The sequence below is a fragment of the Onychomys torridus genome, chromosome 13 (genome assembly GCF_903995425.1).
Source record: "Onychomys torridus chromosome 13, mOncTor1.1, whole genome shotgun sequence".
In the NCBI taxonomy this organism is placed as follows: Eukaryota; Metazoa; Chordata; class Mammalia; order Rodentia; family Cricetidae; genus Onychomys; species Onychomys torridus.
Window position 1 is genome coordinate 3,558,857 of NC_050455.1, and position 27,257 is coordinate 3,586,113.

The following is a 27,257-nucleotide window of genomic DNA, read 5'->3' on the forward strand; positions in this document are numbered from 1 at the left end:
AAGGCTCCATAGACTCATGTATTTGAATACTTGGTCCCCAGTTGGTGGAACTATTTGGGAAGGATTAAGAGGCATGGCCTTGTTGGAGGAGTCGTGGCCTTGTTGGAGAAGGCATGTCACTGGAGGCGAGCTCCGGGGTTTCTAAAGGTTCATGCCATTCTCAGTGTGCTCTCTGCCTCCTCCTGTTTGCAGCTGGAGACATGAGCTCTCAGATGTTCTTGCCACTGTGCCTTCACTCTGCCATCATGGACTCTAACCCTCTAGAACCATAAGCCCAATTAAATGCTTTCTTTTATAAGTTGCCTTGGCCATGGTGTTTTATTATAGCAACAAATAAGTAACTAATACATTGGAATTCTTTATCATATGACTGAGCCAATTCTGTCCAAAGAGTATTTTTCATTTAATTGACATGGTGGCACAGAGCACACTTGCAAATGCCACATTTAATTTTACTGTGCTTTAGGCATTCCATTGACAGAAAATGGTATTAAAACTGACTCTTGTCTTTAGCTCTCAGGTTACTACTTCTCGCCAAGTACATCTTTGGGAGATGAGAAGCATGGCTCCTCCATCCAAGCTTCTATTCTGAACCTAGGGGATTGGTCTTGAGCTTAATCATGCTGTTAGCAGCAGATTTTAAAAGTGTCTCCAATGCTCTAATTCAGAACAGTAAGGTCAACGGCTCCACATTCCACTCACTTCTGCAATTCTGTATTGTCATCTTCACTCATCCCTGCTGTTTCTTTTGTGTAGATCTGCGGATCACTGAACTGCAGCTCTCCTGGAGGTCAGAGAGCATGTTTCTTCTGCCTTAGATCTGACTTAGGACAGGTACTCAGTGTTTAAAAATACATGGACCCACTATTTTTTAAGTTAAAAATGGATGGGGGGGGGAGTGAAAATAAGACATACTTTCATAGCAAGTGCACTGAGAACATACTTCATCTCTAAGCCTTGTCTTAAATAGTACTCCAAAATCCAGCGTCTTCAACACACTTTTTGCTTCCACTGAACAAATGAACATTTCATGTTTTTAACTATTCTGCAGTATTGAAGATTTTAAGTAACCCCATATTCATTTAGATATTCACAAATGCAAAATCCAATCTAATTCTTACCTCTGATTCAAGACCGAAGGAATGGCAGAAATTTCCAATGAGATAATAGGAAATGAGCTTTCAGTTGCCTGCAGCTGTGACCTAACACATGCCTGTGTACCAGTATGCTAATCACCTGAGAGCAACTGACACTTAATCCTTACTCCGCTCTCAAGATTCTTCCTCTTCTCTCTTATATCCCAATTTAAATGAAGCCTAAATGAACACTGCTTGTATCTTCAATTTCTGCTCCCTGCTGGTGCTTACTAAGCACCTGACTGAAACAGGCTTCCAAATTAGAAAGACATAGAGATGAATTTATGAATGTAAATTTGTAAGATGAAGATTTTTAAGTGATAATATAGTGTAAATTATAATAACAATAAAGGTTTAATTCATTTATGCATCAAAACAATATAAAACATAACAAAAAATTTGTATGTGGCTCATTTGGGGATACAGTTCATAAGTGTATTCTTCAAAAACAAGGCTAAAAAGGATATGTTTGGGTAAGCCTTCTAAGCTCATCATTACATAAACATTTCTTGAAATGTACGGAAAAACCCATGGCTGGAAATCCCAATCTATTTCTTCTTTGTCCTGGCTAAAACATAAGGGGTCATCAGAATGTATTGCAACCCATTCTCTTCATCTGAAAGGACAGAAATTTCAACAACAAAGTACTCATTCTTAAAACACACAAATGGGGTTAGAGAGATGACTTGGTTGTTAAAATGCTCTCAGTGCAAGCATGAGGGCCCCAGTTCATATCCTCAGCACTCATGTAGAAGCTGGGTGCAGTGACATGTGGCTAACTCCAGAACTGGAAGTAGAGGAGGGTGGGGGATGAAGACAGGCAGGTCCCCAAGGACTACCTGGCTAGACAGTTTAGCTGAAACTGAGCCCCAGGATTAGAGAGAAATCTTCTTTCAAAAATCATGATGGAAAGGCTTAGGAGGCACCTCGGTCAGTAGAGTGACTTACTGCAACAAGCCTCAGGGCCAAATTCAGACCCTCAGCACCCATGTAAAACCATGCATGGCAGCATGTGGTGATATTTTGTTGTACTCTAATAAAACTTGCCTAACGATCAGAGGACAGAGCCAGCCACAGAATTAAACATAGAAGTCAGGCAGTGGTGGCACATACCTTTAATCCCAGCACTTGAGATCTCATGCATTTGCTACCAGTATTTGGGAAGCACACACACCATTAATCCCAGCACTAGGAAGGTTGAGACAGGAAGTGAGATGGCTGGATAGAGAAAGGCATATAAGGTGGGAGGAGACAGGAGCTCAGAGCCTTTCAGCTGAGGACTTGGGCATTCAGTCTGAGGATTTGTGGAGATTGGCTGAGGAGTTGGTGAGGTGAGAAGTGGCTGTGGCTTGTTCCTTTGTTTCTCTGATCTTTCAGCATTTACCCTGCTATCTGGCTCTGGGTTTTTATTAAAATGATTTAAAATTTGTGCAACAGCAACACACAGCTGTAACCTCAGCTTGTGAGGGAAAAGGAAACAGACAGGTGAGTCCTTAGAACTCATTGGGCAGCCTACCCAGATGAGTTGATGAGTTCCAGGGTTAGTAACAAACCATATCTCAAAACATGGGGTGGGAAGCAATAGAGGAAGACACCGAGTGCTGGCCTCCGCTCACACACCTGCACATCCCACACCACTACATATAAAGCACACAGCCATATGGTGGAGAGTGATAGAAAGACTGCCAACGTTTGCATCTGGCCTCCACACACACAACTCTTTCCCATCTCCCCTCCTCTTCCCCCATTTTCCTAGTCTTCCTCCCCCTTCTCCATCTCACACACACTATTTTTTCAAAATACAAAGATGTCGCTGCACAGTTACTTGGACTAAAATTGTATTGACACCAGTTTTAAGGTCTGTTGAACCCACAGTTTCCATCAGGAATACAGCAGATGCTTAGTACCTGACTTGAAGATAAACCTTACACCTGGGTTTTCTATTAGTCAGGGCTCCTGGGTAAGTAAACCAGCCTACAGTGCATTTACAACATACACTTCTTCTACTGTCGACAAGGACAAAACATACTCAAATGTCACAGAGCAGGATTCCTGAGGCACTGTCAAGACACTGATGAATTTAACTAGAGACAAACATTGTCAGTGATCATGAAGAACATGAGGGCAGGTTTTCTAAGTGTGTGTCAGTTCTTGAGAAGAACTCATAAAATAGTAATTTAAGAGGAAATTTAAAGTGTTATCATCAAAACTTAAAATTTCTGCTTAAAAGATTAAGAATTATGTTTATGTTTATTATTATTATTATTATTATTATTATTATTATTATTAAAGGTCTGTTGAACTCTCAGTTTGCACAAGGAATACAATGGATGCTTAGTACATGACTTGAAGATAAACTTTACACCAGGAAACAAAAAGTCAAGTTACCCAGTGAAATAGTTATGAAATATATTTGTGACTGGATTGGAAGCCACAATATATAAAGACTCAATAATACAAAAACACAGAAACAATTTAAAATAAAGAAAACCTGCAAATACTTCACTAAGACGGGACATGGTTAATAAACACATGGGCAAATGGCTAGTGTCATTGAAGAAAAGCTCCCCAAACCACAGAGAGGCACTGGCTCCCAATTTCGAACAACAGGTGCAGGTGAAGATGGGGCAGTGGTGGTTCTCGTGCATGCTGACAGAAGAATGAACAGCACAGGTAGGAAACAGCATTGGAACAGCTCTGCGGGGACAAATGTGCATGTCTCCTATGACCCGACAATTCCATCCTGCTGTGGAACAGTCCTTTTCTACACTATGAATGTGTATTATTCTCACTGGTTAATAAAAAGCTGACAGGCTGGTAGCTGGGCAGGAAGTTAGGTGGGAAAGCCAACTGAGAATGATGGCAAGAAGGAGGGTGGAATCGGGAGAGACACCAGCCAGCCAGCCAGCCACCAAGTAAGCAGGACATGTAGACAATAAAGTAACAAGACATGAGGCATGTGGCAAAGCATAAATAGAAATAAGGGTTAATTTAAGTGTAAGAGTTGGCTAGTATACAAGCCTGAGCTATTGGCTGAGCATGTGTAAGTAATATAAGCCTCAGTGTGGTAATTTGGTAGTGGCTGTTAAGACAGGCAAACTATGCCCACACTATCCCTAAAGGTGGCAAGAATGAAAAAAACAGACCATAAAAAGATGTCTGTAAGAGCAATCATAGCAACCTTATTCCTAACTTCAAACTGAAAAGTCTAGATGTACCATCACAAAGAACAGAGATAAACAGCAGACATATTCCAACAATGGCTCACCAGTACAAAGGAACAGATGCAGACATACAGGATGGATGGAGATGCCCCCATAAAAACAACATGGCAGGTGGTCAAAACCAGATCTATACCATGCACTACATAATTCCATCTGCAATCCTGTTCAAGAATAATCTACAGCAACAGAAAAGAGAACAGCAGCTATCTATGAAGGGTGCGGTGGTTTGAATAAAATTGTCTCCTATAGGCCCATAGGCACTATTAGGAGCTGTGGCCTTGTTGGAGGAAATGTGTCACTGTGGGGTGGGCTTTGAGGTTTCAAGGGTCCAAGCCAGGCCCATTGTCTCATTCTCTTCTTGCTACCTGTGGATCCAGATGTAGGACTCTCAGCTACTTTTCCAGCACCATGTCTACCTGCATGCTACCATGCTTCCTGCCATGATGACAATGGACTAAGCATCTGAACTGTAAGCCAGCTCCAATTAAATGTTTTCCTTTAATAAGAGCTGCAGTGGTCATGGCATTTATTCACAGCAATAAAACCCTAAGACAGAGGGATTGAATGAAAGGCAGTTAGAGGAATGTCCTGCAGTGAGAGAGTGTTCTATATCTTGATTGGCATGTCAGATATATGTGAATGTGCATTTGTCCAAAATCTCTAACATATGCCCTTTATTTATTTTAACAATGGTTTGACAATCTGTTTTGTGTTTCTAAGGACACAAGACTAAACTAATAATAAAGACTTTTACTTGGTTCATGGTCTGGAGGCTAAGCAGGTCAAGACTAAGAGGCCAACATCTGGCAAGGACCGGCTCATGGAACTGTAATATGGCAAAATATGGCAAAAGTACCAACTGTATGAGAGAGCTCTGAAACCTCCCCAGAGAAGCTTCCTTTTGTAGAAGGTGGCAGCTAACACCAAGGCTCACAACTGGTCAAGGAGTGGAGAATTAGAATTAGACTCTGGAGACCTCAGCCCTAAATGGAACATATCACACATTGGCAGAGACACAGACATAGACACAGACACATACACACACACAGACACAGACACACACACACACACACACACACACACACACCAGTCTCAAGGACCATCCTTAAAGATGGGGAAGGAGATTTTAGGAGCCAGAGGCAGTGGATGACTCCAAGGAAGCAGTGCTTTGCAGACACAGGGTGACGACACGCTCGCCTCACAGTAGTTGTAGCAGCACACACACGCTCCAGCCAGGCAACACCTCAGTATGGATGGGGAGGTAGGTGGGAGACCCACCCCTAGCTGAAGAGCTGTTGGTAACTGAGGGAGAGGTGGTTCTCTCTAAGGGTGTGGTCCCTGATAGGTCACCCACATTCCAATGACTGTCACACATCCAAAAGTGTACTGGCAGCTCATCTTGAGCCTCACGGTTTAAAAACAAGTGAGGACACAAAGTAGGGTAAGTGTGGAGGGGTTGGTCTGGGAGGAGTGAGAGGCTTATGTGATCAAAGGACAGATTTTAAGATCTGTGGATTTCATTCTACATGCAAACCAAACAAATTACATAGTAATCTGTGAGTACAGATCATAGTTTGTAACCTTTTTGGTCTCAGGATCAATTTAAATCTTACAAATTACTGATAGCTCCAAAGGATTGATTTTCTTTTGGTGTAGGTTATATGATTAACAAATCAGAGAAAATTAAAATGTTAAACCTCTAATTTAGCAAGGTAATGATTTAATAACCATAAAATCAGTACTGTTAAAATTACATTCTCAGAAAAAACACAGACCAGCATCCTTCTCCTGCAAAGTCTTTAATGCACAGGCTAATGAGACAACTAGATTCTCAGAAAGGTTTCTGCACTCCATCTTGGACCTCACACATTGTAATATATGTAATATAATACACACACACACACACACACACACACACACACACACACAATATACGGTCTTCAGAAACTCTACAACAAACATATGGGCAAAGGGTATGAAAAGGGCACATGTCTTTGTCAAACTATAAAAGGTGTTTTAACTTGAGGGTCCTTGAAACAATCCCTAGGGGTCCAAAGATCCCACTTACACCAACCATTTTTGTGGGGCTGGGGAGATGGTTGAAGGGGTAAAGAAACGGGTGAGCAAGCTGAGGACCATGTAAAGCCTGGGGCAGCAGCACAAGACTGTAATCCCAGTGATTCTGTGGCAGGATGGGTGCTCACAGGCAGCCAGCCAGGCTTAGGCAGCAACAGACAGGAGACCCCACCTCAAACAAGCTGGAAAGCAAAGCCTACGCTTGTCTTCTGACCTCACAAATGAGTCATGGGCACACTCCCACTCACACCCCCACCCCCAAAAAGTAAATAATAAAGCTGCCAGCACAGACACATTGTTAGATAGGCAATCCCCTTTCTCAGGATGTCTTTCTTTTTCTAAAGATTTATTTTATTTTCTGTATATGAGTGTTTGGCTGGCATGGGGACCATGTGCTTGTAGTGTCCATGGAGGACAGAGAGGGCACTGGATCAGTTGTGAGCTACCATGTGGTTCCTGGAATTGAACCTGGGCCCTCTGGAAAAGCAGTCAGTGCTCTTAACCACTGAGTCATCTCTTTAGCCTCTCTCAGAATGTTTATTAAAACTTTAAACAAAACAGAAACTCTGGGAAAAGGGGAAAAAATTAATCCATGCAACAACTAATACTAAATTCTACTATGATTGGTTTTGAAGATATAGTAGATTATATCAACAAAATCAGTAATACTTATAATTAATATATTTCTGCTTCAAAATGTTTCATTTCTGAATGCTTTAAAATTCTAAAAGCCTAGAACTTTAAAAGATTTTGTTATTTTTAAATTAAGCATATGGAGAGAGAATGGGGTATGTCCATGTGAGTGCAAGGGCCTAGAGAATCCAGAAGTAGGCACTGGATGCCCTGGAGCTGGAGTTGCAGGCAGCTGTGACCTACCTGACATGGGTGCCAGCAAAAGAACTCAGGACCTTTGCAAGAGCAGTGAGTGCCCTTGACAGCTGAGCCCTCTCTTCAACTCCACCATAATTTCGCTCACTCTTTTGTTAGAGTACTGAGAACAGAAGCCAGCACCTTGGACATGCTACACAAGCTCTCTACTCCTGACCTACACACTCAGTTGTCTCAATATTTCAGTCTGAGAGTAAAATCAACCTCTCAGCCATACAACTTAAAGACTGACAGGTTAAGTAGGATGCAGTTTGACTATCATGATGAAAACCCTTTAAATAACCAGGGGGAAGTGTGCTCTCCAAAGCTCATGATGTAATTCCAGTCCTTAAAATATTGTTACTTCTCAGTCTATGTAAAATCAATTAACTTTTTTGCTAAAATGTAAATCATCAAAGTAGCCATACTTTACCTACTCAGTTAAATTGCTAAACTTTACCTATCCTGTGAGCTGCCCAGTGCTCTTAATCTCTGAGGCCCCGCCACACACTTTGGATCTTATTAATCTTTTTTTTTTTTTTTTTTTGCTGGAGCTGAGGACCGAACCCAGGGCCTTGAGCTTGCTAGGTGAGTGCTCTACCACTGAGCTAAATCCTCAACCCAGATCTTATTAATCTTATAAATTATATGTTTAGAGTCTGATTATCACTTACAAAACCTAGTTACGTAAAGTGAAGGAATTAGGGAATTTTACTTATTTTACAAGTGTTTTTGTTTTGATTTTAATAAATTTAAATCACATAAAATTTTATTTATTTTTATAATGCACCTCTAAAACTTAGAACTCATTATCAGATTTCAAGAACTCAGGGAGTTTATTTCCCACACCTTTTGGCTGATCACCTAACTGCACTAATGGTACAGTACAGTAAGACTCAGATTTTCAAGCCAAAACGTACTGACGGGAGCGCACATCTGAGGTAGTGCTTTGGTTTAGTAAGAAACATCACTTTCTGTACTGGACTACTTACAGTCGGTTTCCTTCAGACCTCAGCATGCTGTAGAAGGTGGGATAGCACAGGAGGCAGCCTCATCTGAGGGAAAGGACTCCTGCCTTCGCTTACCCTTGATCTAAGACATCTGAGGTTTCATACATCCAGTACTAGAGATGTAGGCCACTAAAATGAAAACTGAAGAGAACATGACCTTTGGGGCCTAAAGGAAGCAGTTTAACATCAGAGAAGGGTGGCGACATACACTGCAGGGTGCCACACAGATCACAGTCACTTGTCCCTTTATGAAGGGGACTATGGTTCATGCCAGCTAACCAAAGCCTGCGGCATGTGCTGCTTGGGGACAGCAAGACAGGAAGAGGGCACACACTCTCCCACAAATACCTCTGCTGTGCTCAGAGGAATTGGGGCTGTGCTATCATTGGTAGATTTGTTGGTGTCAAAGGTAAAGCAGCTTTCCTTCACTACCCCGAATTCCTTGAGCTCTATGCTAAGAACCTGAATAGCCAGGGGGGAGGGGGAGGATCAGAAGCCTGAGAGAGCACTGAGAGGTTTGGCAAGACCCACAGAGTTTGCTCTCCTAATGGAGGTCTAGTGTTAATGAAAATAATAGTTGATCCTTTGACACGACTCTGGGCATGGTGATTTTTAATAGACTGTAGCTTCCTGGAACACCAAGCCGAAGACTGCAGCTCCCCGTAATATGGACTTGAGGAAAGCAGGAATTACTAAACAATAGTTACAGAGAAGCATAGCGGAAGCAGGCAGAAGCACCCCACTGCACACCTGACCATGCCATCTGTGGTTCTGAACTTTTCAGTCTAGTGTTACACACACCTTCCTTCCCAGAATGAGTAGTAACAACTTGCTTGTGATTGGCTTTTGAGCTGGTTCAACACCCTGCTCTAACTTCCTTTACTGATGTAAGATGCCGTAGACTGTTTCCCATCAAAGGGGGGTTTCTAGTGACAGAGTTGAAAGTCTGGCTCTGTCCTGCTTGACGCTGCACAGTACCGTGGGGTGCCTTCCTTTTCCTGTCTGGCTGTTGCCCCTTTCCTAGTAGCTAGTTGCTTCTGCTGAAGACAATAGAGCTATAAACAGAGTGAGATCCAGCAGATCCCTGGCTGAGGAGTCTGTTTCTGCGCAGCCAGGCTGTGTTGATTCTACCATAAAGGAAACAGCCAAAAGTCTTGACTTCCACCAGTCCTGAGAAAAATGTGCTGTTGTTGAGGAAAAGCAATCCCCATAAAAACGCTGTCATTTAAACCCTTATTGGTGATTCCTTTGGGAAGTCAGTGGATGGGGCTTACAGGAGAGGGAATACTCTCTGAGGCTGCTTGTGGAGATGTGTTTCCATCTCAGTCTTGTTTTAAAGGCAGCACCACTTGAAGGATGCTTGTGTTTCCTTCTGGGAACTTAACCGCCATTTGGGAAAATGGTGCCAGTTTTTGTCAATCATTACATGGAAGCAGGAAACAGAATCAAAAGCTGAGGCAAATTACCTTGAGTTTCAGAATAGGATATTTTCCCTAGATATCTCTGTTATTCTAAGTAACTACCAAAAAAAAAAGCCTAAACTTAAAATTAATTTGTTTGTGTATGTGTATATGGTGTATGTACAGGTGGAGACCAGAGAAGGGGGTTCTTGCTCCCTCATCTTCTTCCTGTCTCAAAAGACAGGACCCCACTGACCCCAGAGCTGGCTTGGCGGCCAGAGTCCTAGCCAAGTCAAGCTCCCAGTCCCTCAAACCTGCTGGAAGGTTACAATAACACCTGCCTCACCTACAAGTCAGAAAGTATTTTAAGAATCAGAAAGTGACAATACAGGTACTTTAGAGACACCAATACAATCTCAGAGCAAGATCAGCCATCATTCCTATGTGCACACTGTAAGAGCCCTTGATCTAGAGTTTGGTGCAAGCTAGACTGTGGCAGTCTCCAAAGCCAAGCAGACAGGTCCCTGTCAATCTGCTCTGACTATGTAAGGTTCTGCTGAGCTAGGAAAAGAAACAGGGTGAGGCTTAGTGGGTCAACGCTTGCCCGAGTCAAGAGCTATCTTAACCTCAGGGCAGAAGCAGCATGTGAAGTTGGTGGCTCTCACTTATCTCAAGACCATGGCTCCTCTACCTGCTAGAAGGGCTGGCACTGTGCACCATGCCTGCTTGAGCCACGCTCCACTGCACAGGGAACAGTGCGCACACACTCACTCAGAGCTGGTTCTTCTCCTTATCCATGTCTGTCCAGACGGCAGACCTGATTGCTTCCGTAGAGAAGCAGTGTCCACAGTAACACTGACTGCAGTGTCTGTCTCCAGGTGTCTGCGGTGAAAGAGTTCACTATTCATTTCAAATCCTGACACAAGACAACAAGCCTGGATCACGTCTTAGATACCCACAGTGTTTTGAAAAGAGTGGTGTATCCAGTGATGTTTCCCCCAGACCTTTAGGAACAGAGAAAACAAAGTAACAAATATCTAAATAACTTCTGTGGTTTTTACAATGACTTCGGTATTTTTTCAACCTTGCAAATCCTTTTTGTTATCTCTGTATTTTTTTTTTTCATGAGCTAACAAGCAAAGAAAACAAAACTGAAGAACTCTAGGTAGGTCCCCTGAGGCAGTTCTCTCCTGGAGGCAAAATTTAGATTGGCTCAATTCCAAAGGGCAAAAGACACTTGAATGTAATCCTGGAGACCAGATTCCATGTGTTAGCAGACGTTAAGGTGCTCAATTTATGACGAACACAAATGTACGGAGTATATAGATTCCAGCAGACCACTAGAAGGCCATGTTACACTAAAAGGTACTTCCTAATGTTCCAAACCATGTGCTCATGAGTGTGGGTGGGGCGCAAGAGATACCACCTCATTGAAATAGAGCAAGACAATAAGCAAGACCAGAAAGAAGAGGATGGGAGAGTGCAGACACAGAAGCGGATGAGAAAGAAGGAGCATAATGGTATATGTATGTATGGAAACGTCACAATGAAAGCCGTCACTTCGCCTACTAATCAAAAATGTATACTTCGGTATGTATTTAACAACATCTGTCTTAGACACTGTGAGATTGAAGTGTTTTTGAAACAAACTTGAAATAGAAACTGGGTATTTACCTAAGAGACTGAGAAGGTCTCTGGATCCAAAGGAGAAAGTAATGAGACCTCTGCCCAGGGAGAGGCAGTGCCAAGGGACAAGGAAGGAGGACAGGCTCACAGGCCTCACCGGCTCTTGTTTACGCCGCTGACAGTGCAGCAGCGCAGGGCATGGCAGGGCCCGGCCGCCTTCACCAGAGAAGGCCAGGCTTTGCTCCAGCACACCACGGGATGACATGGGAACCAAGGCCAGCACACTAAAACCAGACTTTTTATCTCACCCTTACCAGAAGAAAACAGTTTTTTCCGAGGACCAATGCTTTCACCTCAGCTTCCCCTTTTCAAGCCCCTCTCAAAGGACAAGGCTGACGCTCTAAAACACATTCAAAGCCCTTTCACTGAAGGGAAAGGAGTGAATGTGCCGGGCTTGGCAGCTCACCCTGCAATCCCAGCACTCTAGTGGATGAGGCGGGAGTATTGCTGTGAGTACAGGGGCAAGCCTGGGTTACACAGTGAATTCTGGGCTAGCACAGGCTACAGAAGAGAACTGTCACAGACAGACAGACATGAAAAGTAAGCAAGTGTGTAGTCTTACTCCTGTGGAATAGCCTTCTATATCTATGATTCAAAGGTCCGCAGACGCCTTACGCAGATCACCTAATTTAAGCATCAACAGCCAGTAAGGTCGACTTTGTTGCCATTTTACAGACAAAGTTGAATTTCAAGGAAATTATTTCTTAGCCTATGGTCAAGAAAGTGGCACTAAGTGGGATTCAAACTTCCAAAACTCATAATAACTACACTATTAGCGTTGACTGATATGTCTTCTTTTTCAAAAAGACTTACATAGAGGAAGACCCAGTAATTTTAAATTTAAAGGTATTATTACTTAAATAATTTTAGTAAACCTATTTCCTACAATAAGATAAAAATAGAAATTTTAAGAATTATTTTTCTTTTTGAAAGGTCTGAAAAAAGCCAGGTGTAATGGCACACAACTTTAATCTCAGCATATGGGAGGCAGAGGCTAGTCTATCTCTGTGAGTTCCAGGCCAGCCTGATCTACATGGTGAGTTGTGGGACTGCCAGGGCTACACAGAGAGATCCTATGGAAAAAAAAAAAAAAAAAAAAAGCCTGAAAAAAATGTATTCACATGGGAAAGCCAGTTTCCTTAATGATCACATAAAGAACCTGAAAATTAGTAAATTCAACATTCTTTCAAAAAATGGGTAAAATGTTGGGTTTATTTACAAATCATCCTCAATTATGCTTGTGAACTCTAAACCACATTTAATCTATCACAAATGCAAATTTTAAAATGGAAGCATATCTAAACAACGTCCGCACAGCCATCTGTTCGGTGGCTCAAGAACAATCCAATTACAAACTAGGTGGGAAAAAAGAGACCTAAAACTCTGGGGTCACTGTACATTCTCAAGCGAAAAAAGAGGCAAAGTTACAAAGGACCTCTTATCTACAGGAAAAACAAAGTGGGATAATCAGTTCCAATGTCATAAACTAAAATAGACCAGAAGTAACACTCAGCTGCTTCTAACCAGAAGTTCCCAGGAAAATGGAGCAGGACTCTAGGTCTAGAACAGATACTAGACAATACACGCCTGCAAGGTGGCTCTCAAGGACACATATGTCCTGTAAGCACATTATACCTATGGGAAGTTGGGGACTGAGCAGATGGCTCAGTCTGGTAAAGCGCTTGCCTCACAAGCATGAGTTCCAATCTACAGAACCCATGTAAAAAGCTGGGCATGATAGCCAGGCGTGGTGGCACACCTTTATTCCCAGCTCTTGCAGAGGCAGGCAGATCTCTGTGAGTTCGAGATCAGCCTGGTCTACAGAGTGAGATCCAGAACAGCTAGGGTTACACAGAGAAAATCTATCTTGAAAAACAAAAACAAAAACAAACAAAAAAGCTGGGCGTGCAAGATGGGAGGAAAAGATCCCTGAACTTTTGGCCAGCTACCTAGGCCTATGTACGGAAGTTTCAAGGCAATGAGAGACCGTGTTTAAACAAACACTGAACGCAGCCGCAGATTGACACAAGGTTATGTGCTAACCCACATGCACACAAGCACCTGCACATACACACTTACAAAGCATCACAAACAAAATGGAATCCTAGGGAATGGACAAAGGGGAGCTCTCACTGACCACAGAAGGGGAAATAAAGTAAGATATTTAAACAACTCTAGTCCATATATTCACACATCACTTTTGAGGGGAAGCCTTATATATCATTTTGTAAAGAGGTACTGATTAGCTTGTCTGGAGTGAGAGAGTGTGTGTGAGTGTGTGTGTGTGAGTGAGTGAGTGAGTGAGTGAGTGTGTGTGTGTGTGTGTGTGTGTTTCACATAGATGTACGTGTGTGTGACAGCCTGAAGCTGACGTTGAGTAGCCTCAACCACTTTCCACCTTATTTTTTGGAGATAGGGTCTCTCTCTAATTGAACCTGGCCAGAGATCTCTAGCGACCGGTCTGTCTCCACTTCTCTACCACTGGGATTACAACGCATGCCATTGTGCCCACTTTTTAAAAGTGCATGCTGGGAATCTGAACTCAAGTCCTTATGCTAGCATGGCAAGAATAAGGTCATCTCCCCCAATCCAGCAGCTCTTCTGAATAGAATTCTGTTAATAAATATGAGGAATGCAGGTTTGAAATAGCACTATTTTGTAGCTCCCAAAGAAACATGGACGAGGACAATGATCAATGGCCACTAAAATCACTAAGTAAAAGGCTGCCAGATGCCTTTCCCATGAAACAGTCAGCTCACAAGGCCCAAACCAGGGAATTACTCTCTACACAAAATAAAAAGAAACCAGACAGCATATATATTCTCCTGACTGATGTAGCAGGAGGTATGCCTTGCCCCCACAGTATGTGTGTCTATGCAGTATACCACACCAAATACTACTACAACTATAATAATAATAATAATAATAATAATAATAATAATAATAATAATATCAACCCTAAGCCTGGGCAAACTTCTGAATAGAGTGGTTTAAAGGGCATTCAGGGGCAAAGCCCATGTTAAATGACACTCCAGACTGTGGAGTATTGTGCAGAACAAATAAAGGGTAGGAAAGGCTAGGAGGAGGGAACAGAAAGCCTAGAGATTCTGCCAGACATAAGATGTGGAACTTCTGGTCCTCATCACTAAGTGACATTTCAGATCCAATTACTAAGACACAGTTATGAGACAAGCAGGGAAATTTGAAGACTAATTAAATATTTGAAGATATTTAAGAAACGATTACTCAGGTTGGGGATTTAGCTCAGTGGTAGAGTGCTTGCCTAGCAAGTGCAAGGCCCAGGGTTCGATCCTCAGCTCAAAAAACAAAACAAAACAAAACAAAACAAAAATACAAAAACGATTACTCATTTATAATAATCAACGGTTTTGTGATTTAGTGGGGGAGAGTCCGGGTTATTTAAAGATGAAGAGCACTCACTCTGGCGGCACTTTGCTACAGCGTACCTAATACAAAAAATATTAGACTAATCCTAATGTGCACACACACAACATGCACAAAGCATTCCATGTTTTCTTTTTTGTCTTTTTGTTTTTGTTTTGTTTTTTGAGACAAGGTCTCTCTGTGTAGCCCTGGAGCTCACGATGCAGACCATTCAGGCCTCTAACTCATAGAGATCCTCTTGCCTCTGCCTGGGATTAAAAGTATGCACTACCACAGCTGGTACACTTCATGTTTTCTAGAACTAAGCTGAAAACATCTATTGCACAACACGATGAATGTTTACTGCAATGCAACGCAATATAGATTTTAATTATTCTTACAACAAAATATGTATAAAGGTAATGCATATGCTAATTAGTTCTACTTAGCCATTCTATGATATACATGTATTTCAAAAATACCATGCTGTACACAACACATCTATACAATTCTTTCAATTAAAAATTTGTGTCCTGAAGAACAAATATTGAAGCTAATATATCCTAAAGTTTAGCTTTAAAGTTATAGGAAATGAGCTGAAGTTTCAGCAAAACAGACACCAACACATATGTATGATAATGATGCTAATGATAGATACACAATGTTCAAAATAGTATTTTCTATACTTCTAGGCAGGCTCAAAATTCTTTGCAATACGTTTTAAAAAATGGAGCTATCCACCTGAAAAACTAGTCTTTATTTTTATTTTTCACAGCCTAGATAAAGAACACCAATTCCTTAGCTATTTGTCATGCAGTTCATTCTAGCAGAGCTGCAGACTCCAGAAAACTGCCCTTACAGAATGAGCGCCCTCAGGACAAAGCACATCTTCACCATATTGTCCTCCCACATGCCCATGCTGGGACAGACTTGTGGTTTTCTAACTGTTGTAAAGCCCCTCCAGGCTACAAAGAGCACCTCAGGAGGAGGGTAAGATAAAGGGATGGGTCTGTGGTACCCTGAGCCTCAGCCCTGCTTCCAAAGAGCAGTTTCTCCACTATCTTCTTTTTAGCCTGGCATAGCAATGGGTGACTTCACCAAGGTATGATGTCACAGTTTTCCTATGGGAATTCCTGTCTATAAACAGCCCAATCTGGGCCTATGACGAACTGTGGCAAGCTTAGGTCCATCCTGCTTTTGCTCCTTCCTAACACACTCTAAGTGACCTCATGGCCTGCCAGCTTGTTCCTAGGATAAGTTTTAAAATCGGAATCCCCATGACAAGTCCCATTTGGCAAGCTGGCCTCCTTCTTGTGGAGAGGTTATGGGTGTGGTTCTGCAGATGAATATCCTGTAATCTGAGTGGTCTGTGGAGTCTGAGGTCAGTGCCTCAAGCTGTTACCCTCCAATTTGCCAGTCCATTCCAGGTGATCCATGTGGACTGGCCTCCAAGAACAGACACCTGCAATTTCCTGACTGGCCACAGTCAGCCTACATCACAGTCTGCAGTACCCAACCTCCACACTGCTAACAGGATCACCCTCACTGAGTTTCTACAATAGGCTGTTCTTAGGAGTCTACAGGGTGGGCTCCTGAAACACGCTTATGCCCAGCTGGTTATGGGATGCCTCGAGCCCAGACTGCTTGAGATTCTTCGCTGTTCTCCCTCCTCCCATCCCAACCCTCTACCTTCCAGGCAGAAAAGAGCAGTCTCCAGCAACTTTACTGCTGCTTCCTGCTGTCCCTAGACCCTTCTACAAACCTGCCAGATTCTTGGCAAAGTTCTTGCTCTTTCACTGATGGCTCCAGTGATGAGATATGATATGAACTAAATACTTTACTTCCCATTTTCTCGATATATTTGTACTTTCTGAGAAATACTGACATAGACTGTATGTTTCAACCTCTTTACTTCGGCTTGTCCATGAACCTCTAGAACAAAATCTTCATATATAGAACATAACTGTTACCACTTTCCTGTTCCTTCAGCTACCTAAGACTTCACATCAAAAGGTGTCATAGTGGGAGGGAAGGTTACTGCCACCTACCTGGAGGTTCAGCCCACTGTCTCAGCGTAACAAACCCTGTGATCCTCAGCCACCTTTAAGACAAAGAGCTTCTACTCGGGAGGCAGAGCCAGGAAGATCTCTGGAGTTCAAGGCCAACCTGGTCTACAGAGCAAGATCCAAGACAGGCACCAAAACAACACAGAGAAACCCTATCTCGAAAAACAAAACAAAACAAAAAAGAAAGACAGAGTGCAGAAAGACTCGAATCAACAAGAAAGTGAACCTGAATTATTATCATCAGATGAAATAAACAATCTATCCTTATGAAGCTATTTTAAATTTCACATTTAGGTGTTTGGCTCATCTGAATTTATAATTATATGCAGTCATTTCTTGGAATCTACAGAGCATCAGTTCTAGGGCCCTGATTCCTCATATAAACATCTGCAGATGCTGGCGCCAGCTACGTAAAATTGGGTTGTATATGCACAGTAACCTGTGTACCTCCTTCTGTGTATTTAAATCATCTCCAGAGCACTTCTAATACCTAACATGATATAAATATTAGAATAATCAGTTCAACATTTGAAAGTACTTTCTATATATAGTAGCTTAAACCTACAGAAAATGAATCTTCAGATAGGAAGAGAGACCCATTGCCCGCTCACCCTCCCCAAAGCAGATGACTATAATCATTCCTTACCAAGCCCCATCTCCAAGCTTTATTACACAGGATCAGCTTTCCTCCTTATGAGTCTTTCCTACAGGTCTGTCTAGCTCCTAGAGAAGCTGAACTAAGTATTCTGTCACAGGCCTTGACATTTGGTAAAGAAAATGGCATCCATCCTTTCCTGTGATCTGGCTCCTGATTTTGATTCTTCAAAGTCCTTTTTACTTCATGTATACCTCAGAACCTACTCCCCAGTTTCCATGGAAAAAGAATATAATTTGAATAAAAATTACATTAGATCTACAGATCAATATGGCAAGAGGACCTCTTTGACAATGAGTGTTCATTTTCAATAAGTGTCATTATCTTTTTCTTCCTGTATGAGTGGGTGGTATTTTTGGGGGAAGGAGTAAAATTGATAAGGCTGTTACTTTCAGTAGATGCTCTAAATGTTTCTTTCTCTCTCTTGATAATTTACATGTAATTGTGTATGCAACAACCTTGCCAAATATTTTTACTAACTCTCATACTTCTTTATGGACACTATATATCTTCTATGTAGACAAATACACCATCTGTGGATAGTGACAATTTTATTTCTCAAGTTTTTTGTGTGTTGTGTCTCTGGCTATGGGCTCTAAGAAAAGTAAAAAATAAAAAAATGAATGAATGAATGAGTCAAGAATCCTGTCCACCTTCTGATGCTGTAATTATCTTACTGTCTCATCACTAAGCATTTCCTGTAGCTGTTGACATCGGAGTGCCTCTGCTGTTGCAGCTTGCTGCAATGCTTCCTAACTGGGGCTAAGTTCATCTACCAGAAAGGTTCGGGTTGGGGATTTAGCTCAGTGGTAGAGTGCTTGCCTAGCAAGCACAAGGCCCTGGGTTCGATCCTCAGCTTAAAAAAAAACAAAACAACAAAACAGAAAGGATCACTTGTGTCTTCTCCAACCTGTGGATGCTGTTGAGACAAGGAATGACATTGACAAAACCTCCTCTGGGGCCAGCATGTCCTACTCCCTGCTTTGTATCTGTTACATTATATCAAGTGACATGTTGAAACCCACAGCTAAAACTTTAACTAAGGGAACTATTTGGGAAAAGGTGCTGCAAGCTAAAAGATCAGAGCTCAAAAAAAGTACTGTCTAAATGAATGTAGTTGAGATTTTAATAATTTTCATATTAAATTTCTACTGGACAAATAGTTTCATGAAATATTAGAAAAATGGTTGAAATACTTTTAAAAATTATCAGCATATCAGTTAAGCTGGGTTTATAATTAGTAAAATTTCTCACTTGTTATTTTAAAAAAAATTGTAATCCACATATACCCATCTATCCACTGACTCTAGGGGAGCCTTTTAAAACACAGGCATTTGAAAGTCTCCTGTCAAAGCTACCTTTCCCAAGCAGGCATTTGTTAGGCTTATGACAATTTCCTAACTTCTCCACTTTTGATAAAACAGAGTAACAGAAGAGTGTGTCATACAGTTACAATTTTAATAGGATGCATCTTGCTATATAAGTGTAACTTTTCTGGTTAGGTCTCTAGTTCCTTATATTTCCTCTCCCTAAGACTTGGCCTGAGTTGATCTTTTCTGAACAATTCCAAGTTGCATATTTGTACCCTTCTGTGTATGACTGAGAACAGGATACATCAGTACAGTAAAATCACACTGGATACAAAATAGCCACTGTCTTGTGACAGTGCACATTCAGAAGGGTGAAAAGTCAGAAGGGAATCCCACAGGCCACAGCACTGGGCAGCTGCTGGGACCAGGCACTGCAATCATTGGGGTATTTTAGTAACTCTATCTCAAGAACTCATTCATTTTTGATCTTCCCAAATATTTTGCTTGTTTTGTCACTGAGAACAATACATGTGTTTACTAAAAGGTTGTCTTCTTTCAGACACTGCATGGCATGGTGGATTTACTAGTAAGTGTTTCATGTCCTGGGAACACATTAGTCCTGTGTTCCAAAGATACCACTGCAAGGGGAAAAGAGCCCTAAAAGACACTGCCAGCCACACCTCAGTAATAGTGGACCCCACGGAAAGAATAGAATTCAGTCAAAGAAAGCTGTTTTAATCTAGCTAGTTCCTAAGTGTCACATGAATTTTTAGGACATTTTCAAATCCATTTATATTTTAAGAAGAAATGCAAACTAAGGTTTTTTTTTAACGAGGGGAAGCACACATCAGAGCAGTGGTGTACACACTGGTCCTAGACAATGCTTGAGGCCATTGTGGTCAGAATCATGGTGTTATACAATCTACAGTATGAACACACAGAAGACTCTGTTCTGTAGAAATTAACCATCAGCATCTCCTTACAAAGAAAACATGGTATCTTTCTTGTTGGTAATTTTATAAAATATCTCTCTCCATGAACATCAACAAGCAGTTTACCACACTGTCTGTGAACTTGTCAGAAACCAGAGAACGGGGGTGTCTGTTACATCTTGTCATTTCAGATTATCTCTAGCACTAGCCCATCAGGGGAATAAAACCAAACTAATGTTATTCGAGCATGTAAAATGGATGTGTTCAGCAAATCCTGACCTTAGGAACAGGCTTTGTTTAAATTTAACTAGATTGTGACAGCAGGCTGGCAACATTACTATTCACTCTTAAAACCCACAAGAAGATCAAATGACTAGGAACCAAAATAGCACTGGGAGGCAGAGTCATGAAACATGAATGATGAACGGGAGCAGAGCATCGGCTTCAGTGGGTGGTTCTGCGAACCTGACTCCAACCAAAGGTGGCTCTAGACATTCCCTGAAAGCCCCGCTGCTGCAGCCAGGCCTGTGCTCTGCCCTGCACTGAAGCAGACAAAGAAAGAGGACTCCAGTGTAGACCTGTCTTGGAGGGGCACAGCAAACAACGCAAGCAAGCACCCAAGGGGGGGGGGGGAGCAGAGGACAGCGCTTGTTTTCACGCCCTCAAGCTGTGCACAGTGACTGACTGCTGCCACGTCTACCTACCGTACCTGTGTCTTTTGATGCCATTGGAGAGCGCGTCTCCCCCGCCACAATCTTTTCCTTCGGACATTCTGTGTCTCCCACTGCTCACGGGCACTTCGTTCTCTTCAAAGGAGTGTGCTGTCACAGCTTCCAGGCAAGTCAGGGACGCCTCGGACTCGGAACCTGTGGCAGAACAGGCTCATGGTGAATGGACTGACCCTGGGTGCAAGGCTTCACTAACAACGATTATCTCCCTCACAGCCTCAGGCTGTGAAACTCAAGCTGCCTACTTTGTCCTTTCATAACCCATCCACAAACACCTCCTCAGGGATTTCAGAGAACCCGCTCCCACAGCGGCTCACATGGATTTATGTGACAGATGTACACTTATATAAAGTTACAATTAAACTGATTTTATATACTTAGAGTTAGCCAAAGATTGCTGAGTTCTTTAAGAAATCATATGCAGTAGTCTCCCACCCCAAAATTCTATTCTCCTCCTTCTCAAGGCATCTTAACTATAGCTTCCCCACAAAAGGTTCAATTTTAAACTCATGTATAATGGAAGATCTACAGCGGCTATACTTATCGGAAGTTTAAGTAACATCAAATTCTGCAGTAACAAAAGGAAAGGTAATTTAAAAAACACATGTAACAACACTGCCCTGGCATGATTCATCTCAATTCTTGGTGTCCTTACATCAGTTATCAGGCAGGTGGTGTAAGGGTGGAAATGCCACAGTTCCAGTTGCCTAAGTACTCAGAATGGAGCCATCTGTTTGCTGGGGACCACAATGGTGATTCACTTTGGTACCATCCATGGCAACTACCCAGACTTTCACAGCCCAAATCTCCTCTGAGCATCTCCAGGATGCTTTGGGAAGGTAAGACAAGGAAGGCTCTGGGTTATCAACACGCATCTTAATAACCTCCTGCTCTTCGAGTGGGGTGTTAGATCTGAACCCCAGTTTTCTGACTCCTTATTTAATAGTTTGTTTGGGCTCAAAGCAGTAGGCACTCACTCTCCAGAAACTGTCTTTAGAGGAGGGCTCTGTCTATGGCAGAGCACGACTTTCCATATGACCCTACCCACTCTCTGAAACTTGCCTGCTTGATATGAGTGAGTGCTGAGCTCCCATCTGCTACACAGGCACTACAGCTCAACTCAGAAGCAAGGGGTTTAGGCTTTCTTTCTTCCTACTGCATGCTAGCACTCAGCTCAATGCATGGAGTCGTACCGTGATCCCATTAGGTTGATCAGAAAGAAGCAAATGCTGGCCCACTGTGCTAGCTGCCTCGCTGATGCTTACACCAGCAGGATACCTTTACCCAGCTCTGTTCTCTCCTCACAGCTCTCTCCTCACAGCGAAGACACACACTAGAAGTCCTCCCCCAGCCGCTTTGCCTTGCCATAGTTTTAGCTCCTGGAGGTCAACTTTGGTTCAACAACTAGACAGAAAATTCCAGAAACTACTTGTAAGCATTAAATTGTGCACGGCAAGGTGATAATGTCCCGAGGTGTGTGATGGTAAATGTTAGAACTGAAAGCACCAATCCAAGGAGCTGCAGGCCCAACCGTGCATCACAGTGGGGACCGCAGCAGAGAGAAGGGGTTCACGCCTGCATCTTACAATTTGTTCACATGTAAACTATCAAGAGTTAAACAATCTTGTCTTAGTATGACTTGAAATGCACGTGTACTTTGTAATTTAGATGTCATAAATTAAAAAAAGCAATCAAACTCTGGATTTATTCTGAAACATTGCCATACACAGGACATTGTGTTTGAAATTTAACAGACTCAAATGACAGGGAAGGACTTGTCTACTTAAAAAGCTTGTTGTTGTTGTTTTTAACTAAAAAGCAGATGTTTGGTAAACAGTAAACAAGAGATAGCAAGAGCTTCTATGAGCAAAGACAGTCTTTCCCCAAACAAGATGTCAATGTAGTAAAACACAAGCTGAAGCCCCACTTTCTTCGTGTGTATTAGCCATTTTAGGAATGTGTACATGGGACCACCATGCTCATCCCAGGGACACACAATCAGATGGCACTGCTGACCCTGTCCTTTCTGGCTAGTGGGACCTGCATTCCTTGTCCTGGACATCTCCCTGCTCCTCCTCCCCACCCTTCCCATTTATACCTTGCTCCCTATCCTCCCTATCCAGCCTATCAGCTAAAAAGCTCTGGCAAAGGTTACTACTTATCTCTATTCTGCAGAGCCCAATGGCCACTTTTCGATCCTAACTGTGACTCATCTACCATCTGGGACACTGCTCAATCCACTCTTTCCTTTGTAGGAGCCATGTGCGAGGCTGGCACATGAAATTCCCTGAGAGTAAGATTTGGCAGCTGTCCATGGTTCGGCAGAAGTGTATGGTGTGGGAAATAGATGTGTTCAGTAAATTGTTCAGGTACAACAACAGAAGTCAGAACAGGGACAGTGGCCACAGGCAACAGTCTCCTTCAAAGTGGAGAACGGTATCAGCAAAGGGCTGTGGCTGCTAAACGAGCTGAGTAAGCTTACAATAAGAAAGAGGAGAAAGATAAAGTCACCACACAGGAACTGTCCCAGGACGAGTCAGTGCGGGAGCAGCAAGATGCTCATAAAAGAGCAGAGGAAGATGCACGCACCTACTGCATAGGATGGAAAGGGGAAAGCCGCAAAGGCAGGCAAAGGGCAAAGAAGACAGCAAAGAAATCAAGGGAGGACATCTTTCTGTTTTATATTAGAAGCAACTGCTCCACGGTTATGATGAACCACGCAGTTGATCTTGTGTGAAGGTAGGAAGCTCAGCATCCTTGGAAAGTGCAGACCCTCATGGCAAGCAGTGCAGACTAGTCAGTGTGACAAAGACCACTTCCACTGCAACAGGGACCTGTCCTTCATGGAGCACACCTTTAGCATCAAACATATCAATCCATTTCAAAAGGAGAGCCACAGTCACAAACTATTTCTATTCAAACAGGTTTATCTAGATTAGATGCCAACCCTTCACTGTTCCCCAACTTTCCACTGCAGTTCCCCACATCAGCACCAAAGCCATGCTGCTGTGGAGAGTCACCAACCCTCATCAGAACCTACCCACACAGGTGATTTTCAGGTCTCCTGGTCAAGCCCTGCAGTGCCTCTGTGGTGGCCCCTCGGCCAGGTCTTATGATTGTCTGCTGTTACTGGGCAATCTATCGCTGCTTTAGAGGGAAGCACAGTATTGGAGAGGAGAGTGCTTTATGCCTCCATGTGCTGGCTACTTGTCCTACAGTATTTTGAGCCATAGAACTCACTTAAAAACAAAGACAAAAAACAAGAGTCAGGAGAAACCACACTGGAGTTTCAGCTGGGGAGATGCAGTAGTTTTGGAAGTTGATGGTGTTACAGTTTGTATCTCATACATTCCTGTAAAGGCTTGCATGTTAAAGGTTCCCCCCCAGCTCTGAACTACTTGAAGGTAGTGGATTGTGTAAGAGGCAGGATCTAGTGGGAGCTTTTGTGGTCTCTGGGTCTAGTGATTTAACTGAGAATGACCCTCATATATTTTCATGCTTAGTCTCCAGTTGATGAACTGACCGGAAGGATTAGGAAGTGTGTCCTAGTTGGAGGAGGTTTGTAAGTGGGGGTGGGCTTCGATATTTCAAAAGTCCATGCCAGGCCCATGTCTCTCTCTCTCCTCTCTCTCTCTCTCTCTCTCTCTCTCTCTCTCTCTCTCTCTCTCTCTCTGCTTGCTGCCAGTGGATCCAAATGGATCTCTCAGTTACTTCTCTAGTCTACGCTTGCCTGCATGCCTTCATACTCCTGCCAAGATGGTTATGAACTTACCCACTGAAACTATAAGTAAGCCCCCAGTTACATGCTTCCTTTATAAGAGCTGCCCTGCTCATAATGTCTTCACAGCAACAGAACAGTAGCTAAGACACAGGGGATGTACCCTCGAAAGGAGATGCTTCTCATCGCCAGGTGCTATTTCAGTGTGGCCAACTGATCATGGGCTGAAACCTCCAGAACTGTGAACTAAAATAAACCTTACTTCTTTAATGATCTCAGGCATTTGTTACAGTGATGGAACACCGACAAAATCAGATACAAATGGTGACACACAGCAATGTGGCTCTACCTGATCCCACCACACAGCATATTTAAAAAGGGTTAGTAAGCATGATAAACTTTCTGCTTGTAAATTTTATAATAAAAAAAAAAACCCTACAAAAATGCAGCTCTAAACAAAAGCTTGCTATGCCAAAGCCAAAGGCCTTAAACATTTGATGCATGAACTCTATTCTGTTCAGCGCTGATCTCAGTATCATTTTCAAAGATCACCATATGGGAGCATCATTGTTGCCATTGATTTTTCTACTAACATCTTTAAATGTAATTACAAAAAGTTGATTTTAATAATATGTAGTTAGATTCAAAGCATACTAGACAGTCATTTACCTTTCTCCTGTATTTTCCCTACAAACACTTATGATCCTATAATAAGCAAATGGGTTTAAAGATTTTTGAGATGCCTCACTGATCCCTGAAAAATAGGGTAAGGGGGGATTCTGAAATTTCTGCCACCACTCCCTGATCATCTTCAGGACAATTAGAGCCAAAAGGCAAGAAAGGGGGAACCTGGTGTGGTTTTATTTGTGAGTCTACTCTACCCAGTTCCTAACAGAGGCAGTTGTGTTGTCATGTATGTTATATTTTACAGAAAAAGTACTGGAATAAAACAGTACAGAGAAGCATTAGGGTCAACATAGTCACCGCCTGATTAAAGAAAAACAGTATTAATAGAATGGCTGAGACAATACAAAGCCCTCTAAAGTTGCTTTTAATGTGGTAAGCACTTATTAAAATTCAGAATTATTCTCCAGACATTTCAGATTGATTGTGGCATGGTGTCTTGGGTATGAAATATACTCTACTCCTGTGGACTAAAGACCATGTTCAGAGGTGCCCTTCAGAGAAGTGATTGGACAAGAGGACTCTTCCTAAGTCAGTGGTTCTCACCCTTCCTAATGCTGCGACCCCTTAATACAGTTCCACATGGTGTGCTGACCCCCAACCATAAAATTATTTTCATTGCTACTTCATAACTGTAATCTTGCTACTGTTACAAATCATAATGTAAATATTTGGGGGGATAGAGGTTTGCCAAAGGGATTGCAACTCACAGGTTGAGAACCGCTGAGTTAAGCGGTGGTGGCAGTGGTAACTGTGGAAGGTGGGCCTGCCTGGAGAAAGCGGGCTGCTAGGGATGTGCCTTTGAATAACGTATTTTATTCCAGGTACCTGCCCATCCTCCCTACTTCCTAGCCACTATGGGCTAATCATCTCCTGTCATGTTCTCTTGATGTTCTCACTATAGGCCTACTGAAACGGAGCCAGTCAGCTCTGGCCTAGAACCAGGAGTGGAAAGGAACCTTCGCCCTGCAAGGTGACTTGTGCAGGTTCTTTGTCACAGGGACAGAATGTGACTGACACAGTCAGTCCCCTTCCTAACTAAAACAGCACAGGACTATGACTAGGGTACCCTGACGCCAACATCACTCCAGAGTTAAAGAAAATCCTTGTCGCTGCCTTTTCAGAGACTAGGTGTGTTCCAGGTGTTGACTAATTAATCCTTCCTACCATTAAAAGGCTGGAAGAACAGGTCAGAGTTCACATTCTAACCCTGCCAATAATTTTACTGGGCTGTCCCGATAAGTGCTCTGGCATGACCTTTGAAGAGTAGCCCACGAACAAACAAGCACAAAGCAGAAGACTTGGAAGACTGTGGAGAGCGTCCAAATCACACTTCCTCCTCTTATTTAAGGATACAGGAAAGGGCAAGAATACAGGCTCCATTTAAAGCTTTCATTGTTTATGGTTCCCCATGAACTAGGACTGTGCTTAAACTGCCTGACATGTCAGCACCACAGTCCTAGTTAGTAACAGATACAACCACACAAACCCAAAACTGGTACAGCAGTAAATGAGAGAGCAGAACAAGGAAATACAACTGGCCAAATCATATTCAAAGGAAATTATGAACTGAAAACAAAATGACTCCAGAGATGGTTGCCAAGAGACTGCTGTGGTAATGTTCGAGGGGCCGAGGAAGCCACGAACAGAATCTTGGCATTCTTGACATCCTCCCCAGAGGAAGTCTAAGGTCAAGGCAGCCACACTGCATGGTGGTGCTTGAGACAGCACTTCTCACAAGTGCTCTCTGGGTCCCTAGGAGTAATCTAGCACTCCTTTCTTCAGTGTGTAAGATCTTTACACGTAGTTGAGGAATTACATGGACTACAACATTAAGTTTTGGAAACCTTAATGTACCTGAGTACTAAATCCCAAATTGCCCACTTAGTCTTGATTGACAGCCTTTTTCAAAATTATCTTCAGGAAGGTCACAGATGCACTCAAGTCCAGTTACAGAATAACTGTACTTGGGAAGGGAGTTTCATGGGACCAGTAAATCAGTCTGTCCCACACTAGCTAGATGACTAGCTTCAGAGACAGTTTTCAAGTATTCGACCCGCGATATAGGGGAAGACATACAAACCACATCTGTAAACATATGTGTTTGAGATCGTAGGAGACCTAACTGTGGGGAAGTCAGGGCCAGCTTCTGTGCAAACATGACAGACAGCTTCAGTGGGAGGGTATTAGTAAGGACAGGTGCTAAAGGGAGTGGCCAGAACGGTAAAGCACATTCAGAGAGGAGAGTGTCACAGGTAAAGACAGGGTCCCCAGAGACTGGTGTTGCACTGAGTCAGGTCATAGAGTTTGGATTTGAACCCACAGCTGACAGAAGTTGCTGGAATCGATTGCTAGCTGGTTAGAGGCCACAGTGTGCCACA

The 27,257-nt window shown here is 42.7% G+C and overlaps 1 protein-coding gene across 5 annotated transcripts in view; it reads right to left on the reverse strand.

The window, feature by feature from the left end:
- Positions 1-27,257, reverse strand: part of Osbpl1a (oxysterol binding protein like 1A) — a 187,322-nt gene that overhangs the window by 42,587 nt on the left and 117,478 nt on the right. For all 5 annotated transcript variants that reach the window (XM_036204247.1, XM_036204246.1, XM_036204248.1 and 2 more), the window contains one exon: positions 20,456-20,612. In XM_036204247.1, the coding sequence (XP_036060140.1) occupies positions 20,456-20,612 (157 nt within the window). The remainder of the gene's footprint in view (positions 1-20,455; positions 20,613-27,257) is intronic.